This window comes from Oncorhynchus keta, chromosome 6, assembly GCF_023373465.1.
Source record: "Oncorhynchus keta strain PuntledgeMale-10-30-2019 chromosome 6, Oket_V2, whole genome shotgun sequence".
Classification (NCBI taxonomy): Eukaryota; Metazoa; Chordata; class Actinopteri; order Salmoniformes; family Salmonidae; genus Oncorhynchus; species Oncorhynchus keta.
This window is the reverse complement of record NC_068426.1, coordinates 40,649,777-40,666,928: the sequence shown is the minus strand read 5'-3', so window position 1 is coordinate 40,666,928 and position 17,152 is coordinate 40,649,777. Positions and strand designations below refer to the sequence as shown.

Below are 17,152 nucleotides of genomic sequence, written 5' to 3'. Positions count from 1 at the left end.
CCTTGTAGCACCTTGCAGTCGGATGCCAAGCAGTTGCCATACCAAGCGGTGTTGCAGCCAGTCAAGATGCTCTCAATGGTGCAGCTTTAGAACTTTTTGAGGATCTTATGGCCCACGCCCAATCTTTTCAGCCTCCTCAGGAGGAAAACATGTTGTCGTGCCATCTTTGTGACTGTTGGTGTGTGTGAACTAGAGGTCAACAGATTAATCAAATATATCACTAGCCACTTTAAACAATGCTACCTAATATAATGTTTACATACCCTACATTGTTCATCTCATATGTATATGTATATACTGTACTCTATATCATCTACTGCATCTTTATGTAATACATGTATCACTAGCCACTTTAACTATGCCACTTTGTTTACATACTCATCTCATATGTATATGTATATACTGCACTCAATACCATCTACTGTATCTTGCCTATGCCGCTCTGTACCATCACTCATTCATACATCTTTATGTACATATTCTTATCCCCTTACACTTGTGTCTATAAGGTAGGAGTTTTGGAATTGTTAGCTAGATTACTTGTTGGTTATTACTGCATTGTCGGAACTAGAAGCACAAGCATTTCGCTACACTCGCATTAACATCTGCTAACCATGTGTATGTGACAAATAACATTTGATTTGATTTGATTTTAATCGGCATGGCCGATTTAATTTCGGGCCCATTTCAAGTTTTCATAACAATTGGCCGGTTACATTGCACTCCACGAGGAGACTGCGTGGCAGGCTGACCACCTGACCACGAGTGCAGCACGGAGCAACGGTAAGTTGCTAGCTAGTATTAAACTTATCTTAGAAAGAACAATCAATCTTAACATAATCACTAGTTATTTCACCTTTATTCAACCAGGTAGGCAAGTTGAGAACAAGTTCTCATTTACAATTGCGACCTGGCCAAGATAAAGCAAAGCAGTTCGACACGAACAACAACACAGAGTTACACGTGGAGTAAAACAAACATACAGTCAATACTACAGTAGAAAAATGAGCCTATATACAATGTGAGCAAATGAGGTGAGATAAGGGAGGTGAAGGCAAAAAAAAGTAAAACCAATTTTTAAAAATTTAAATCAATACTGGAATGGTAGATTTCCAGTGGAAGAATGTGCAAAGTAGAGATAGAAATAATGGGGGTGCAAAGGAGCAACATAAATGCAGAGGTAGTTGTTTGGGCTAAATTATAGATGGGCTATGTACAGGTGCAGTAATCTGTGAGCTGCTCTGACAGCTGGTGCTTAAAGCTAGTGAGGGGGATCATCAACCATGTGTAGTTATTACTAGTTTGTCTAGCTTGTCCTGCGTTGCTTATAATAAATGCGGTGCCTGTTAACATTTAACATTTAACATTTAAGTCATTTAGCAGACGCTCTTATCCAGAGCGACTTACAAATTGGTGCATACACCTTATGACAACCAGTGGAACAGCCACTTGCATCTAAATCTTGTTGGGGGGGAGAAGGATTACCTACCCTTACTTACCCTATCCTAGGTATTCCTTGAAGAGGTGGGGTTTCAGGTGTCTCCGGAAGGTGGTGATTGACTCCGCTGTCCTGGCGTCGTGAGGAGTTTGTTCCACCATTGGGGGCCAGAGCAGCGAACAGTTTTGACTGGGCTGAGCGGGAACTGTACTTCCTCAGTGGTAGGGAGGCGAGCAGGCCAGAGGTGGATGAACGCAGTGCCCTTGTTTGGGTGTAGGGCCTGATCAGAGCCTGGAGGTACTGAGGTGCCGTTCCCCTCACAGCTCCGTGGCGAGCACCATGGTCTTGTAGCGGATGCGAGCTTCAACTGGAAGCCAGTGGAGAGAGCGGAGGAGCGGGGTGACGTGAGAGAACTTGGGAAGGTTGAACACCAGACGGGCTGCGGCGTTCTGGATGAGTTGTAGGGGTTTAATGGCACAGGCAGGGAGCCCAGCCAACAGCGAGTTGCAGTAATCAAGACGGGAGATGACAAGTGCCTGGATTAGGACCTGCGCCGCTTCCTGTGTGAGGCAGGGTCGTACTCTGCGGATGTTGTAGAGCATGAACCTACAGGAACGGGACACCGCCTTGATGTTAGTTGAGAACGTCAGGGTGTTGTCCAGGATCACGCCAAGGTTCTTAGCGCTCTGGGAGGAGGACACAATGGAGTTGTCAACCGTGATGGCGAGATCATGGAACGGGCAGTCCTTCCCCGGGAGGAAGAGGAGCTCCGTCTTGCTGAGGTTCAGCTTGAGGTGGTGATCCGTCATCCACACTGATATGTCTGCCAGACATGCAGAGATGCGATTCGCCACCTGGTCATCAGAAGGGGGAAAGGAGAAGATTAATTGTGTGTCGTCTGCATAGCAATGATAGGAGAGACCATGTGAGGTTATGACAGAGCCAAGTGACTTGGTGTATAGCGAGAATAAGAGAGGGCCTAGAACAGAGCCCTGGGGGACACCAGTGGTGAGAGCGCGTGGTGAGGAGACAGATTCTCGCCACGCCACCTGGTAGGAGCGACCTGTCAGGTAGGACGCAATCCAAGCGTGGGCCGCGCCGGAGATGCCCAACTCGGAGAGGGTGGAGAGGAGGATCTGATGGTTCACAGTATCGAAGGCAGCCGATAGGTCTAGAAGGATGAGAGCAGAGGAGAGAGAGTTAGCTTTAGCAGTGCGGAGCGCCTCCGTGATACAGAGAAGAGCAGTCTCAGTTGAATGACTAGTCTTGAAACCTGACTGGTTTGGATCAAGAAGGTCATTCTGAGAGAGATAGCGGTAGAGCTGGCCAAGGACGGCACGCTCAAGAGTTTTGGAGAGAAAAGAGAGAAGGGATACTGGTCTGTAGTTGTTGACATCGGAGGGATCGAGTGTAGGTTTTTTCAGAAGGGGTGCAACTCTCGCTCTCTTGAAGACGGGAGGGACGTAGCCAGCGGTCAGGGATGAGTTGATGAGCGAGGTGAGGTAAGGGAGAAGGTCTCCGGAAATGGTCTGGAGAAGAGAGGAGGGGATAGGGTCAAGCGGGCAGGTTGTTGGGCGGCCGGCCGTCACAAGACGCGAGATTTCATCTGGAGAGAGAGGGGAGAAAGAGGTCAGAGCATAGGGTAGGGCAGTGTGAGCAGAACCAGCGGTGTCGTTTGACTTAGCAAACGAGGATCGGATGTCATCGACCTTCTTTTCAAAATGGTTGACGAAGTCATCTGCAGAGAGGGAGGAGGGAGGGGGGAGGATTCAGGAGGGAGGAGAAGGTGGCAAAGAGCTTCCTAGGGTTAGAGGCAGATGCTTGGAACTTAGAATGGTAGAAAGTGGCTTTAGCAGCAGAGACAGAGGAGGAAAATGTAGAGAGGAGGGAGTGAAAGGATGCCAGGTCCGCAGGGAGGCGAGTTTTCCTCCATTTCCGCTCGGCTGCCCGGAGCCCTGTTCTGTGAGCTCGCAATGAGTCGTCGAGCCACGGAGCGGGAGGGGAGGACCGAGCCGGCCTGGAGGATAGGGGACATAGGGAGATTGTTAATTTATCATCGAATCACGGCCTACTTCGCCAAACGGGTGATAATTTAACAAGTGCATTCGAGAAAAAAGCACTGTCATTGCGTGCCAACCTAACCATAAACATCAATGCCTTTCTTAAAATCAATCAAATTTAAGTATGGGCCGCCTGGCTCGTTGCGAACTGTGTGAAGACCATTTCTTCCTAACAAAGACCGTAATTAATTTGCCAGAATTATATATAATTATGACATAAGATTGTGCAATGTAACAGGAATATTTAGATAAAATACGAAACGGTTACGTTTTTCACTAAAATAATTTGTTTTGTTTTCTAAATGATTGTTTCTTTATTTTAATGACTTAAGGCTCGTATTTCTGTGTGTTATTATATTATAATTAAGTCTATGATTTGATATTTGCTGGAACAGTCTGACTGAGCGGTGTTAGGCAGCAGCTGGCTGTTAAGCATTCATTCAAACAGCACATTCCTGCGTTTGCCAGCAGCTCTTAGCTGCGCTTCAAGCATTGCACTGTTTATGACTTCAAGCCTATCAACTCCCGAGATTAGGCTGGCAATACTATAGTGCCTATAAGAACATCCAATAGTCAAAGGTATATGAAATACAAATGGTATAGAGGGAAATAGTCCTATAATTCCTATAATAACTACAACCTGAAACTTCTTACCTGGGAATATTGAAGATTTATGATAAACCATCAGCTTTCATATCTCTTTTTTATTTTATTTTTATTTTTTACCTTTATTTAACTAGGCAAAACCTTTTGTGACTAGGGGGCAGTATTTTTATTTTTGGAAAAAAAACGTATATTCTTTTCAGGACAAGATATTTTGTCCGGACAAGATGCTAGAATATGCATATAATTGACAGCTTAGGATAGAAAGCACTATAAAGTTTCCAAAACTGTAAAAATATTGTCTGTGAGTATAACAGAACTGATGTTGCAGGTGAAAGCCTGAGAAAAATCCAATCCGGAAGTGCCTCATGTTTTGAAAGCGCTGCGTTCCAATGTGTCCCTACTGAGCAGTGAATGGGCTATCAACCAGATTACTCTTTCTCCGTATTCCCGAAGGTGTCTACAGCATTGTGACGTAGTTTTACGCATTTATGTTGAAGAATAACCGTAGGCGGCTACATCGCGCAAGTGGTCACCTGATGCTCCCAGAGAGATTCTCGCGTAAAATACAGAGGTAGCCATTACTCCAATCGGTCCTACTGAAAAACTAATTGTCCCGATGGATATATTATTGAATAGATATTTGAAAAACACCTTGAGGATTGATTATAAACAACGTTTGCCATGTTTCTGTCGATATTATGGAGCTAATTTGGAATATTTTTCGCCGTTTTCGTAACTGCAATTTCCGGGCGATTTCTCAGCCAAACGTGAAGAACAAATGGAGCTATTTCGCCTACAAAAATAATATTTTTGGAAAAAAGGAACATTTGCTATCTAACTCGGAGTCTCGTGAGTGAAAACATCCGAAGCTCATCAAAGGTAAACAATTTAATTTGATTGCTTTTCTGATTTCCGTGACCAAGTTACCTGCTGCTAGCTGGACAAAATGCTATGCTAGGCTATTGATAAACTTACACAAATGCTTGTCTAGATTTGGCTGTAAAGCATATTTTGAAAATCTGAGATGACAGGGTGATTAACAAAAGGCTAAGCTGTGTCTCAATCTATTTCACTTGTGATTTTCATGAATAGGAATATTTTCTAGTAATATAGCGGGAGAGAGTGTCAAAAACAGCAGGTCCTGGACAAGGAAGCACATCCGATGAACACGTGAACACATGATCCATAGCCATAGGCAGATCAGTTGAAACTGAAGCAGCAGCACAACAAGGTAGTATGTCTGGTGAAAGGTCAGTGTTCCATAGCAAAATAGCAGAAACTGGATCAGCAGCACGACCAGGTGGGACGGGGACAGGCCAGGAGTTGTCAGGCCAGGTAGTCCTGAGGCATGGGGGAAGAGAGAGTGATGGGAGAATTAGAGGGAGCATACTAAAGTTTACACAGGACACCAGATAAGACATGAGAATTACACCAGACTGACCCTAGCCCCCTGGCACATACTGGAGACTGAGACAAGGGGGGGACACTGTGGCGGGGTCCGAGGATACCCCCAGACAGAGCCAACCAGGCAGGATATAACCCTACCCACTTTGCCAAAGCACAGCCCCCATACCACTAGAGGGATATCAACAGACTACCAACTTACTACCTTGAGACAATGCTGAGAATAGCCCACGAAGATCTCCCCCACCGCACAAGCCAGAGGGGGTGGTAAACTGGACAAGAAGATCACGTCAGTAATTCGACCCACTCATGTCGAGTGTATCGAAAGCCTGGCACGACGTGACGCACCCCTCCTTGGGATTGCATGGGAGAGCACTAGTAAGCCAGGTATTCAGCCCCCTAATAGAGTCATAGGGCACAGTGGAGAGAGGGGAACTTCGCCAGGCAGAGACAGCAAGGGCGATTTGATTCTTCACTCCAGTGCCTATGCACCCCTGGTCGAGACTACCGTATGTCTGAAACACAGGCTTCCAGGGTAGGCCATTTTGGGGCTTAAGCATGTTTCATCGAAATGTACAGCTAGCTGTGTCTCGTCCGCATAGCAGTGAAAATTGACATTGTGTTTCCGAATGACATCACCAAGAGGTAGAATATATAGTGAAAACAATAGTGGTCCTAAAACAGAACCTTGAGGATCACCTAAACTTACCATTTAACTTTCCACCTAGATGAACTGATATCTTTCTGACAGTTAAGTTCTAAACCAGGCAAGACCAATTAGGGTTTCCAATCCCTACAAAATAATGTGGTGATTGATTGTGTCAAAAGCAACATAAGATCTAGGAGCACAAGGACAGATGCAGAGCCTTGGTTTGATGCGATTAAAAGGTAATTTACCACCTTCAAAAGTGTGGTGTCAGTACTATGATGGGGTCTAAAATCAGACTGGTGCATTTCGTATGCATTTTTTGTCTTCAGGAAGGCAGTGAGTTGCTGCAGAACAGCTTTTTTAAAAATATATATTGAGAAGAATGGAGGATTCGAAATAAGCCAACATCCGGAGAATAGGGAGCAGTTACTATGGTCAACATAGGGCCAAGAACAGGAAGGAGAACTGGGGAATAGGGTCCAGTAGGCAGCTGGAAGGTTAAGAGGCCATGACTATTTTCATGAATGTGTAGAGATACAGGATTAAAAAACTTGGCCACTTAGAGAAGATCAGTCTTTACGTGGCTAAAAGAAAATTAACATATATAACATATACTGTTTAAAGTTGTGGAATGGGAATGGGGTGGTGAAATAATTTTCTGTCATGGACAAAGGAACTCAAAAGGTATGATTTAATTAACAAACATTTTGATTTGAATGTGCAAATAGTCAGGAATTACTTTTTGAATATGAAAGTGGATTAAAAATGGATTAATCTATGTGGTCCAGATCAGGATGATCCATACTTCTTCGAAAATATTTATACCAATTTATTGAACTTGCAGGCAACAAATGTTCAAATCATTATGGTGGGAGACTATAACACAAGTACCTCAATGGACCGTAAAGGAAGTCACTCTACAAACTATCATAACCGTGCCCTTAAGAAAATCACAAATATTTTGGACACATTAGAAAGAGTGGATATTTGGAGACTAAAAACCCAGACCTAGTGAGACATACATGGAGGAGACTTAATCAAGCTAGTCGTCTTGAATCCTTGTCTCTTTCTCTCTTGCATCAAAGGATAAGCTCGTTTTAATAGGAGACAGAATGCGATCCGATCATCGTCTAATTGGCCTTCACATAACTCTCATAGAATTTTCACGTGGACGGGGATATTGGAAATGTAATCAACGTTTACTGGAGGACAACTTATTTTTAACCAAGATAAAATAACTTAACTGAATTTTTATTTTTAACTGAATTTTTATTGTTTGGGATACCTTTAAATGTACCTTCAGGAGGTCATTTAATTCAATATTTATCAATAATTAAAAAGCAGTTTCTGGCTGAAGAGACAAGACTGACAAGTGAAATCCATCAACTAACAGTACAGGTAGAGAGCAATAAAAATGATACTACAGAGATACAAAATAAGTTAGAGGAAAAACAAGAAGAACTTGAATTTATTCAATGTAATCTATTACAAAAATAAAACAAACTGGATGAAATATGGAGAAAAATGCACAATTATTCCTGAATCTCCGATATGCTATCAGATGTTCTCTTTTCTGTATCATCCTCTTCCACTGAATGAAGATTATGGTAAGGAATTATTTCCAAATAAAAAATAAAAGGAACATGTAACAAATGTACACAAAGGCCCGTGTGAAGGCCAAATTACAGAGGATTAACTTCTTGAGGCTATTAAATCCTTTCAGTCTGGAAAAACCCCAGGGCTTGATGGCATACCAGTAGAGGTATAGCAAGCATTGTTGATATAATAAAAGCTCCATTGTTAGATTGTTTTAACGACTCCTATAGAAATGGTAGTCTGTCAGGTACTCAGCAGGAAGGTCTGATTTCTCTATTATTAAAACAAGACCCAGATGGCAAATATAAAGACCCAGTCTATCTAAAAAAAAAATGGAGGCCTCTTACACTTCAGTGTTCTCTAAGAAGCCAGGCCTGGTATTTATAGCGGATTTTGAAAAGGCATTTAATAAAGTAAGACTGGATTTTATTTATAAATGCCTGGATTTTTTTTCAAATACGTGATTTTCTAATAAAATGATTAACAATAATGTATAGCAACCCAGGTAAAATAGTAAATAACAGCTACTTCTCAGAGTTTTGAATTGTCAAGAGAAGTTAATCAAGGGTGTCTGCCGTCGTCATATCTATTCGTTACGGCCATCGAAATGCTATTAAAATCAGATCCAATAATAACATTAACAGATTAGAAATCCAAGGTTTAAAAACAAAGGTGTCCATGTATGATGATGACTCAAGTGTTATATTAAGTCCACAAGCTAGATCCCTGCAATGTCTCATTGAAGATGTTACAATGAATTACAATAGAAAATCCTGCAACCATGGAAATCCTGCAACCATGGAAATCCTGCAACCATGGAAATCCTGCAACCATGGAGAGGTCTATTTATGGGGAAATTGCCCTTATATATAATGAATATGAATTGGCTGGGTTGAGATTATTAAATATGTCCTGAAAAGAGAATAAATATTACAACAAATATTAAAGTCAAAATAAAACATAAAAAGTAACTTTGAGGGGCTTGTTTTTACAGCTAATGCAGGTTTGCCTGAGGCTGATGCCGTGCAGGTGTTTGTACACATCCATATACACACACTCTCATTCAAATACACGCATACACGGACACACACATGGAATAGTGGCAGACATGCACTCAAACATATACAGTTGGCATTGCTGTTATGAATGAGAGTGTTTCTCTTGGTTGAGGGGTTCTTGGGGGGATGGAATTAATTGTATGCATTTTTTATTATTGGGGGGGACTGTGGGAGTGGTCTCGGATGGTTGAGGGACAGCTATTGGGGAACTGTGGGGGGGGATCTTGGAGGGTTTGGGTTCACATTCTTTTGACCTGGTGGTAGATCGGTCAACGTGCCCTTGAGCAAGGCATTGACCCTGGATGCTTCTGTGTGTCGCTCTGAATGGGAGTCTGTTGGATGACTGGTATGATGTAGTTATTGGATGGGAGTCTGTTAGATGGGAGTCTGTTGGATGACTGGTGTGATGTAGTTATTGGATGGGAGTCTGTTGGATGACTGGTGGGGTGTAGTTATTGAATGGGAGTCTGTTGGATGACTGGTGGGGTGTAGTTATTGAATGGGAGTCTGTTGGATGACTGGTGTGATGTAGTTATTGAATGGGAGTCTGTTGGATGACTGGTGGGGTGTAGTTATTGAATGGGAGTCTGTTGGATGACTGGTGGGGTGTAGTTGTTGAGTGGGAGTCTGTTGGATGACTGGTATGATGTAGTTATTGAGTGGGAGTCTGTTGGATGACTGGTGTGGTGTAGTTGTTGAGTGGGAGTCTGTTGGAGGACTGGTGTGATGTAGTTGTTGAATGGGAGTCTGTTGGAGGACTGGTGTGATGTAGTTATTGAATGGGAGTCTGTTGGATGACTGGTGTGATGTAGTTATTGGATGGGAGTCTGTTGGATGACTGGTGTGATGTAGTTATTGGATGGGAGTCTGTTGGATGACTGGTATGATGTAGTTGTTAGATGGGAGTCTGTTGGATGACTGGTCTGGTGTATTTATTGGATGGGAGTCTGTTGGATGACTGGTGGGGTGTAGTTGTTGGATGGGAGTCTGTTGGATGACTGGTGGGGTGTAGTTGTTGGATGGGAGTCTGTTGGATGACTGGTGGGGTGTAGTTATTGGATGGGAGTCTGTTGGATGACTGGTGGGGTGTAGTTATTGGATGGGAGTCTGTTGGATGACTGGTCTGGTGTAGTTGTTGAATGGGAGTCTGTTGGATGACTGGTCTGGTGTAGTTGTTGAATGGGAGTCTGTTGGATGACTGATCTGATGTAGTTATTGAATGGGAGTCTGTTGGATGACTGGTATGGTGTAGTTGTTGAGTGGGAGTCTGTTGGATGACTGGTGGGGTGTAGTTGTTGAGTGGGAGTCTGTTGGATGACTGGTATGATGTAGTTATTGAATGGGAGTCTGTTGGATGACTGGTATGGTGTAGTTGTTGAGTGGGAGTCTGTTGGATGACTGGTGTGGTGTAGTTGTTGAATGGGAGTCTGTTGGATGACTGGTCTGGTGTAGTTGTTGAGTGGCTTCACTGCAAATATATTGTATGTTTCGGGATATAAAAATAAATTGAAGTGAAGGCCATCCTCACTTGGGGAATGCTGCTTTTTAGTATGTTTTGTGACAGTATCAAAAATACATTTTCGATTGTTTTTATTCTCCTCAATCAGATTATTGTTGGACTTCCGATGCAATTTCTGAAAGCGTGGCAATGCGTAGGTTATGTTGGACATAACCCACTAAGTAAAGTAAAGCCTTTTGGAGTGGGTCTGTGGACTACTGTGGAATACTAACTATAGAATCACAGAATGTATTTTTAATATAAATTGGTTTTTGAAGATGTGTTGTTTTCCAGGGAAGGATGCGCGTCTCTATGTGTTCAGACTGAGCATGCTCAAGAGAGGCCTGGAGGAGAGGCAGCTGGTTCGCACCAAGTGTGACAGCCGAGAAAACAAACTGGAGAAGACTAAAGGTACACACACACGCACATGCACACACACACATATTTCTTTTACTATCCTTGTGGGGACCTAACAAATTATTCCAATTCAAAATCCTATTTTCCCTAACCCTAACCTTAACCCCTAACCCTAACCTTAACCCCTAACCCTAACCTTAACCCCTAACCCTAACCCCTAACCCTAACCTTAACCCTTAACCCTAACCCCTAACCCTAACCCTAACCCCTAACCCTAACCTTAACCCCTAACCCTAACCTTAACCCCTAACCTTAACCCCTAACCTTAACCCCTAACCCCTAACCTTAACCCCTAACCCTAACCTTAACCCCTAACCCCTAACCTTAACCCCTAACCCTAACCTTAACCCCTAACCCTAACCTTAACCCCTAACCCTAACCTTAACCCCTAACACTAACCTTAACCCCTAACCCTAACCTTAACCCCTAACCTTAACCCCTAACCTTATCCCCTAACCCTAACCTTAACCCCTAACCCTAACCTTAACCCCTAACCCTAACCTTAACCCTTAACCCTAACCTTAACCCCTAACCTTATCGCCTAACCCTAACCTTATCCCCTAACCCTAACCTTAACCCCTAACCCTAACCTTAACCCCTAACCTTGTCCCCTAACCCTAACCTTAACCCCTAACCCTAATTGTAACCCTAAATATAACACCGAAGACTAAAATAGCCTTTTTCCTTGTGGAGTACTGGCAAAATGTCCGCACTTGAATTTTCCTTGTTTTAAAACTAAAAACACTCACACCCATTCCCAGGCAGTGTGCCAGTTCAGTGAGGTGTAGTAGAGTTGAGCGTCCGGCCCCGGGCGCTGTGGAACAGTCCCTGGGGAGATTTACCCCCCCCCCCTACTACACACTGTATGGCCTCTCCAATACAACCACAGTACATGGGTGTGTGTGGGATGTGGGCTTTGGAGGGGGAGGGGAGGGGGAAGGGGAGGAAGGGTAAGCATGAGTGTCTCAGAAAAGAGATTAGCGGAATAGAACCTGCTGCATTTCTATATGTAAGGACCAGACCAGATCCAACATGCCACTCAGGTAGGGGAAGCACTTCTTAGAAAATGAATGGGAAAGAGACAGAGAGGGAAAACTCTCTCTCTCTCGCTCACCCCTATCACTCTCTCCTTCCCTCCCTTACTGCCCCAGGGTGTCACCTGTACTCTATCAACACCCACCACGGGTCAGAGTTGAGGATCGTGGCAGCCATCAGAAACAAGCTCCTCCTCATCACCAGGAAACAGCCCCGCCCTGATGGCATGGGCAACCTCGCCGCCACAACCGACTCGCCCGTGGACCAGTTCCAATACATACGGGTAGGATCATTTTTACACACAAGCGGACACACACACACACGGTTTACACAGAAACATACAGAAACATACAGACCTCACTTTCCACTATCGTGCACAGTAGTTCTTTACCATAACCATTTTGAATGACTGACTGAGTTCAACTTAACAATCAGTATTTTAGAGTAAACTTTCATTGTGGAACAGCGAGAGTATGTCACCACGGCTAACCCTTATAAGGAATGGGGCTAGTGGATGAGGAGAGGCGCATAGCCAAAAGTACATGCACGCTGACTGTGTGAGACCTGTGAGAGCCCCATCCTCGTGATCAGCCCTCCTCCGTTACAATTTAGTCATTCAGCAGACGCTTTTATCCAGAGTGCCTTGCTCAAGGGCACATCAACATATTTTTCACCCAGTCAGCTCAGAGAATCAAACTAGCAACCTTTTGGTTACTGGCTCAACGCTCTTAACCGCTAGGCTACCTGCCGCCCTGTCCTCTAGGAAATCTGTCTGTGTGAAACTCCGGTGGTGATGGCTTTGGTGGACGGTCCTACAGGGGAGAATGACAACATGATCTGTGTGGCCTACAAACACCAGTTTGACCTGATCAACGAGAGCACCGGGGACGCGTACAGGCTACACCACGTAGACGCCAACCGGGTGAGACCGTTTATGTTGTTGCATCTATCTTCCATTTGTACCTGGTTGGTTAACTGAGAACAGAGCTCAACAACGGAAGAGTTACAGTTTTTAGGGGAGAGACGAGTTGAAGACGGGGCCAATGAATGACAATTGAATGGAATAAATGAAGTATGTATTTTCTTCATAATTGAATCAAATGAATTCAATACAGTGCTCTTCTCTGCCATGTGCACACAGGTCAACTTTGTGGCAGCCATCGACGTGTACGAGGATGGGGAGGCTGGTCTTTTGTTGTGTTACAATTGTGAGTCTCTATTTATCCCTCATTTTGCATCAAAGTATAAATATTTATCTGGGGTGTTTCTACATTTTAATATACAGTAACATTATAATATACACTGACTGTACAAGACATTAAGAACACTACTCTTCATCACATAGACTGACCTGGTGAATCCTGGTGGAAGCTAAGATCCATTATTGATGTCACCTGTTAAATCCACTTCAATCAGTGTAGATGAAGGGGAGGAGACGGGTTAAAGAAGGATGTTTAAGCCTTGAGACATGTATTGTGTGTGTGTGTGTCATTCAGAGTGTGAATGGGCAAGACAAAATATTGAAGTGCCTTTGAACAGGGTATGTGCAGGGTATATGTAATAGGTGCCAGACGCACTGGTTTGGGTGAAGAACTGCAACGCTGCTGGGGTTTTCACGCTCAACAGTTTCCCCGTGTGTATCAAGAATGGTCCTTTCTTGATGTGGTGCAACTCAATATTAGGAAGGTGTTCCTAATGTTTGGTATACTCCGTGTCTATTATCCATTGTCGTCAACCCACAAATATCTGTTCGTATAAGCTTCCTTTACAAATACGTAAGATGCGTCCCAAATGACACCCCATTTCCTGTGGTCTCTGGTCAAAAGTAGGGCTCCGTAAAGGGAACAGGGTGCCATTTGGGACACGGCTTAACGACTGAAATGAGATGTCTTATCTCTGTCTGCTGTACAGACATCTGCTCCTATAAGAAGGTGTGTCCGTTCAACGGCTCCACCCCCATGATCCAGTCCAACGCGTCTGACTTCCACTTCAGCTGGAACCAGATGCCCAATGCCATCGGTGAGTGGTACCGGTAACCATAGCAACCAGCAGTCCCCTCCCCACACCCCGCTGCCGCGGTCAGCCCAGCCTTCCGGCCCTGGCCTAAGCCCTGTCACCATGGTAACATGCAGCGGGGTGGCTACTGAGGCTAGGTCGCTCAGTGTGTTCGTCTGTGTGTTTGTTTCTGTGTGTTTGTTTCCGATGACTGATGAAAGCAGAGAATGGCCGACTAAAGAGACATTACTTTTTGATTTAAGTAAATATGACATAAACTACAGTTTCTCTTCTACATGTTTACACACAAGCCATAACCATGCTGGTTATGCCATGTTTGTGTGTGTATGTTTGTACTGGGATGCTGCCTTGACAAACCAATTGTCCCCTTGGGATTAATTAAGAAACGATTGTCTATTATCTATCACATATCCCAACCATTTATATCAACTTCATTTAGCCTGGTGTCTGTCTTCTGAATGTTGATGCTGTGCTTTTTATCATAATTACTTAATTGTCTCATGAACTCCGTGTTACCTTTGGTTGTCCGTTCTGCCTGTAACTTGACTTTTTGTTTATGCTGCTGTGCAGAGCATATTATGAATGCAAATGCAGATCAGTTGTCCTGTCCATTGTAAAACCATAGCAGGAAGTTATTGTTGTTTTTGTTGTTGTGTTGCAGTGTGTGCATTCCCCTACATCCTGGCTTTTACCACTGACTCCATTGAGATCCGGCTGGTTGTCAACGGTAACCTGGTCTATACAGCTGTGGTACCAGAGCTGCAGCTGACTGCCTCGAGGGTGAGTCTGATTGACAGGTGGAAGTGTCCAATCATGATAATGATTGTAATGAAAATGTGTGCACAATTGTGTATATTTTTTCATGTACACTCAGTGGCTAGTTTATTAGGTAGAACCATCTAGTACCACCCTTTTGCTTCCAGAACTGCCTGAATTATTTGGGACATCTAAAAGTCGGAAACGTTCCACTGTTGGTCAATGCTGACTCAATGGCATCACGCAGTTGCTACAGATTGGACGGCAGTACATTTACATTTACATTTAAGTCATTTAGCAGACGCTCTTATCCAGAGCGACTTACAAATTGGTGCATTCACCTTATGACATCCAGTGGAGCAGCCACTTTACAATAGTGCATCTAAATCTTTTAGGGGGGGGGGGTGAGAAGGATTACTTATCCTATCCTAGGTATTCCTGTACACGTTCCACTGTTGGTCAATGCTGTACACTCTTTGAAAAAAAAGTGCTAAGTAAAACCATACTGAGTTCTTTGGTTTGCCCCATAGAGGAACCCTTTTTGGTGCTGTTTGGTTCGTCATTATGGGGTATTGTGTTTAGATTAATGAGGATTTTTTTTTTTAAAACAACGTTTTAATCAGAATGAGGCCGTAACGTAACATAATGTGGAAACAGTCAAGGGTTCAGAATATGTTTTGGAACCTTTCATTCTAAGAACCGTGACACCATGCAGGATGGGTCCATGCTGGTTATGCCAAAACTCTGCCATCTAAGAGTGTACCGTGACACCATGCAGGATGGGTCCATGCCGGTTATGCCAAAACTCTGCCATCTAAGAGTGTACCGTGACACCATGCAGGATGGGTCCATGCCGGTTATGCCAAAACTCTGCCATCTAAGAGTGTACCGTGACACCATGCAGGATGGGTCCATGCCGGTTATGCCAAAACTCTGCCATCTAAGAGTGTACCGTGACACCATGCAGGATGGGTCCATGCCGGTTATGCCAAAACTCTGCCATCTAAGAGTGTACCGTGACACCATGCAGGATGGGTCCATGCCGGTTATGCCAAAACTCTGCCATCTAAGAGTGTACCGTGACACCATGCAGGATGGGTCCATGCCGGTTATGCCAAAACTCTGCCATCTAAGAGTGTACCGTGACACCATGCAGGATGGGTCCATGCCGGTTATGCCAAAACTCTGCCATCTAAGAGTGTACCGTGACACCATGCAGGATGGGTCCATGCCGGTTATGCCAAAACTCTGCCATCTAAGAGTGTACCGTGACACCATGCAGGATGGGTCCATGCCGGTTATGCCAAAACTCTGCCATCTAAGAGTGTACCGTGACACCATGCAGGATGGGTCCATGCCGGTTATGCCAAAACTCTGCCATCTAAGAGTGTACCGTGACACCATGCAGGATGGGTCCATGCCGGTTATGCCAAAACTCTGCCATCTAAGAGTGTACCGTGACACCATGCAGGATGGGTCCATGCCGGTTATGCCAAAACTCTGCCATCTAAGAGTGTACCGTGACACCATGCAGGATGGGTCCATGCCGGTTATGCCAAAACTCTGCCATCTAAGAGTGTACCGTGACACCATGCAGGATGGGTCCATGCCGGTTATGCCAAAACTCTGCCATCTAAGAGTGTACCGTGACACCATGCAGGATGGGTCCATGCCGGTTATGCCAAAACTCTGCCATCTAAGAGTGTACCGTGACACCATGCAGGATGGGTCCATGCCGGTTATGCCAAAATTCTGCCATCTAAGAGTGTACCGTTACACCATGCAGGATGGGTCCATGCTGGTTATGCCAAAACTCTGCCATCTAAGAGTGAACCGTGACACCATGCAGGATGGGTCCATGCCGGTTATGCCAAAACTCTGCCATCTAAGAGTGTACCGTGACACCATGCAGGATGGGTCCATGCCGGTTATGCCAAAACTCTGCCATCTAAGAGTGTACCGTGACACCATGCAGGATGGGTCCATGCCGGTTATGCCAAAACTCTGCCATCAGCATGATGCAACAAGAACCGGGATTCATTGGACTAGGTGATGTTTTTCCACTCCTCAATGGTCCAGTGTTGGTGATCCCATGCGTACTGGAGCTGCTTCTTCCTGTTTTTAGCTGATAGGAACGGAATGGTCATCTGCTGCAATAGCCCATCATGGATCAGCAAGTTGTGCGTTCCAAGATGCCATTCTGCACACCACTGTTGTACTGTGCCGTTATTTGTCTGTTTCTAGCCCGCCTGTTAGTTTGCACAATTCTTTCCATTCTCTTTCAATTAGCTTTTTTCACTTACAGGACTGCCGCTGACTGGATGTCTTTTGTTTGTCGCACCATTCTCAGTAAACCCCAGACACTGTAAACCCCAGACACTGTAAACCCCAGACACTGTAAACCCCAGACACTGTAAACCCCAGACACTGTAAACCCCAGACACTGTAAACCCCAGACACTGTAAACCCCAGACACTGTAAACCCCATTCTCAGTAAACCCCAGACACTGTAAACCCCAGACACTGTAAACCCCATTCTCAGTAAACCCCAGACACTGTAAACCCCAGACACTGTAAACCCCATTCTCAGTAAACCCCAGACACTGTAAACCCCAGACA

The 17,152-nt window shown here is 44.5% G+C and overlaps 1 protein-coding gene across 6 annotated transcripts in view; it reads left to right on the top strand.

Annotated features, from left to right (window-relative positions):
- The window catches only part of LOC118385595 (GTPase-activating Rap/Ran-GAP domain-like protein 3), a 180,329-nt gene that overhangs the window by 144,625 nt on the left and 18,552 nt on the right, over positions 1-17,152 (top strand). For all 6 annotated transcript variants that reach the window (XM_052521533.1, XM_052521529.1, XM_052521531.1 and 3 more), the window contains exons 21-26: positions 10,604-10,720; positions 11,878-12,044; positions 12,525-12,683; positions 12,903-12,969; positions 13,673-13,780; positions 14,439-14,557. In XM_052521533.1, coding sequence (XP_052377493.1) covers positions 10,604-10,720; positions 11,878-12,044; positions 12,525-12,683; positions 12,903-12,969; positions 13,673-13,780; positions 14,439-14,557 — 737 coding nt within the window. The remainder of the gene's footprint in view (positions 1-10,603; positions 10,721-11,877; positions 12,045-12,524; positions 12,684-12,902; positions 12,970-13,672; positions 13,781-14,438; positions 14,558-17,152) is intronic.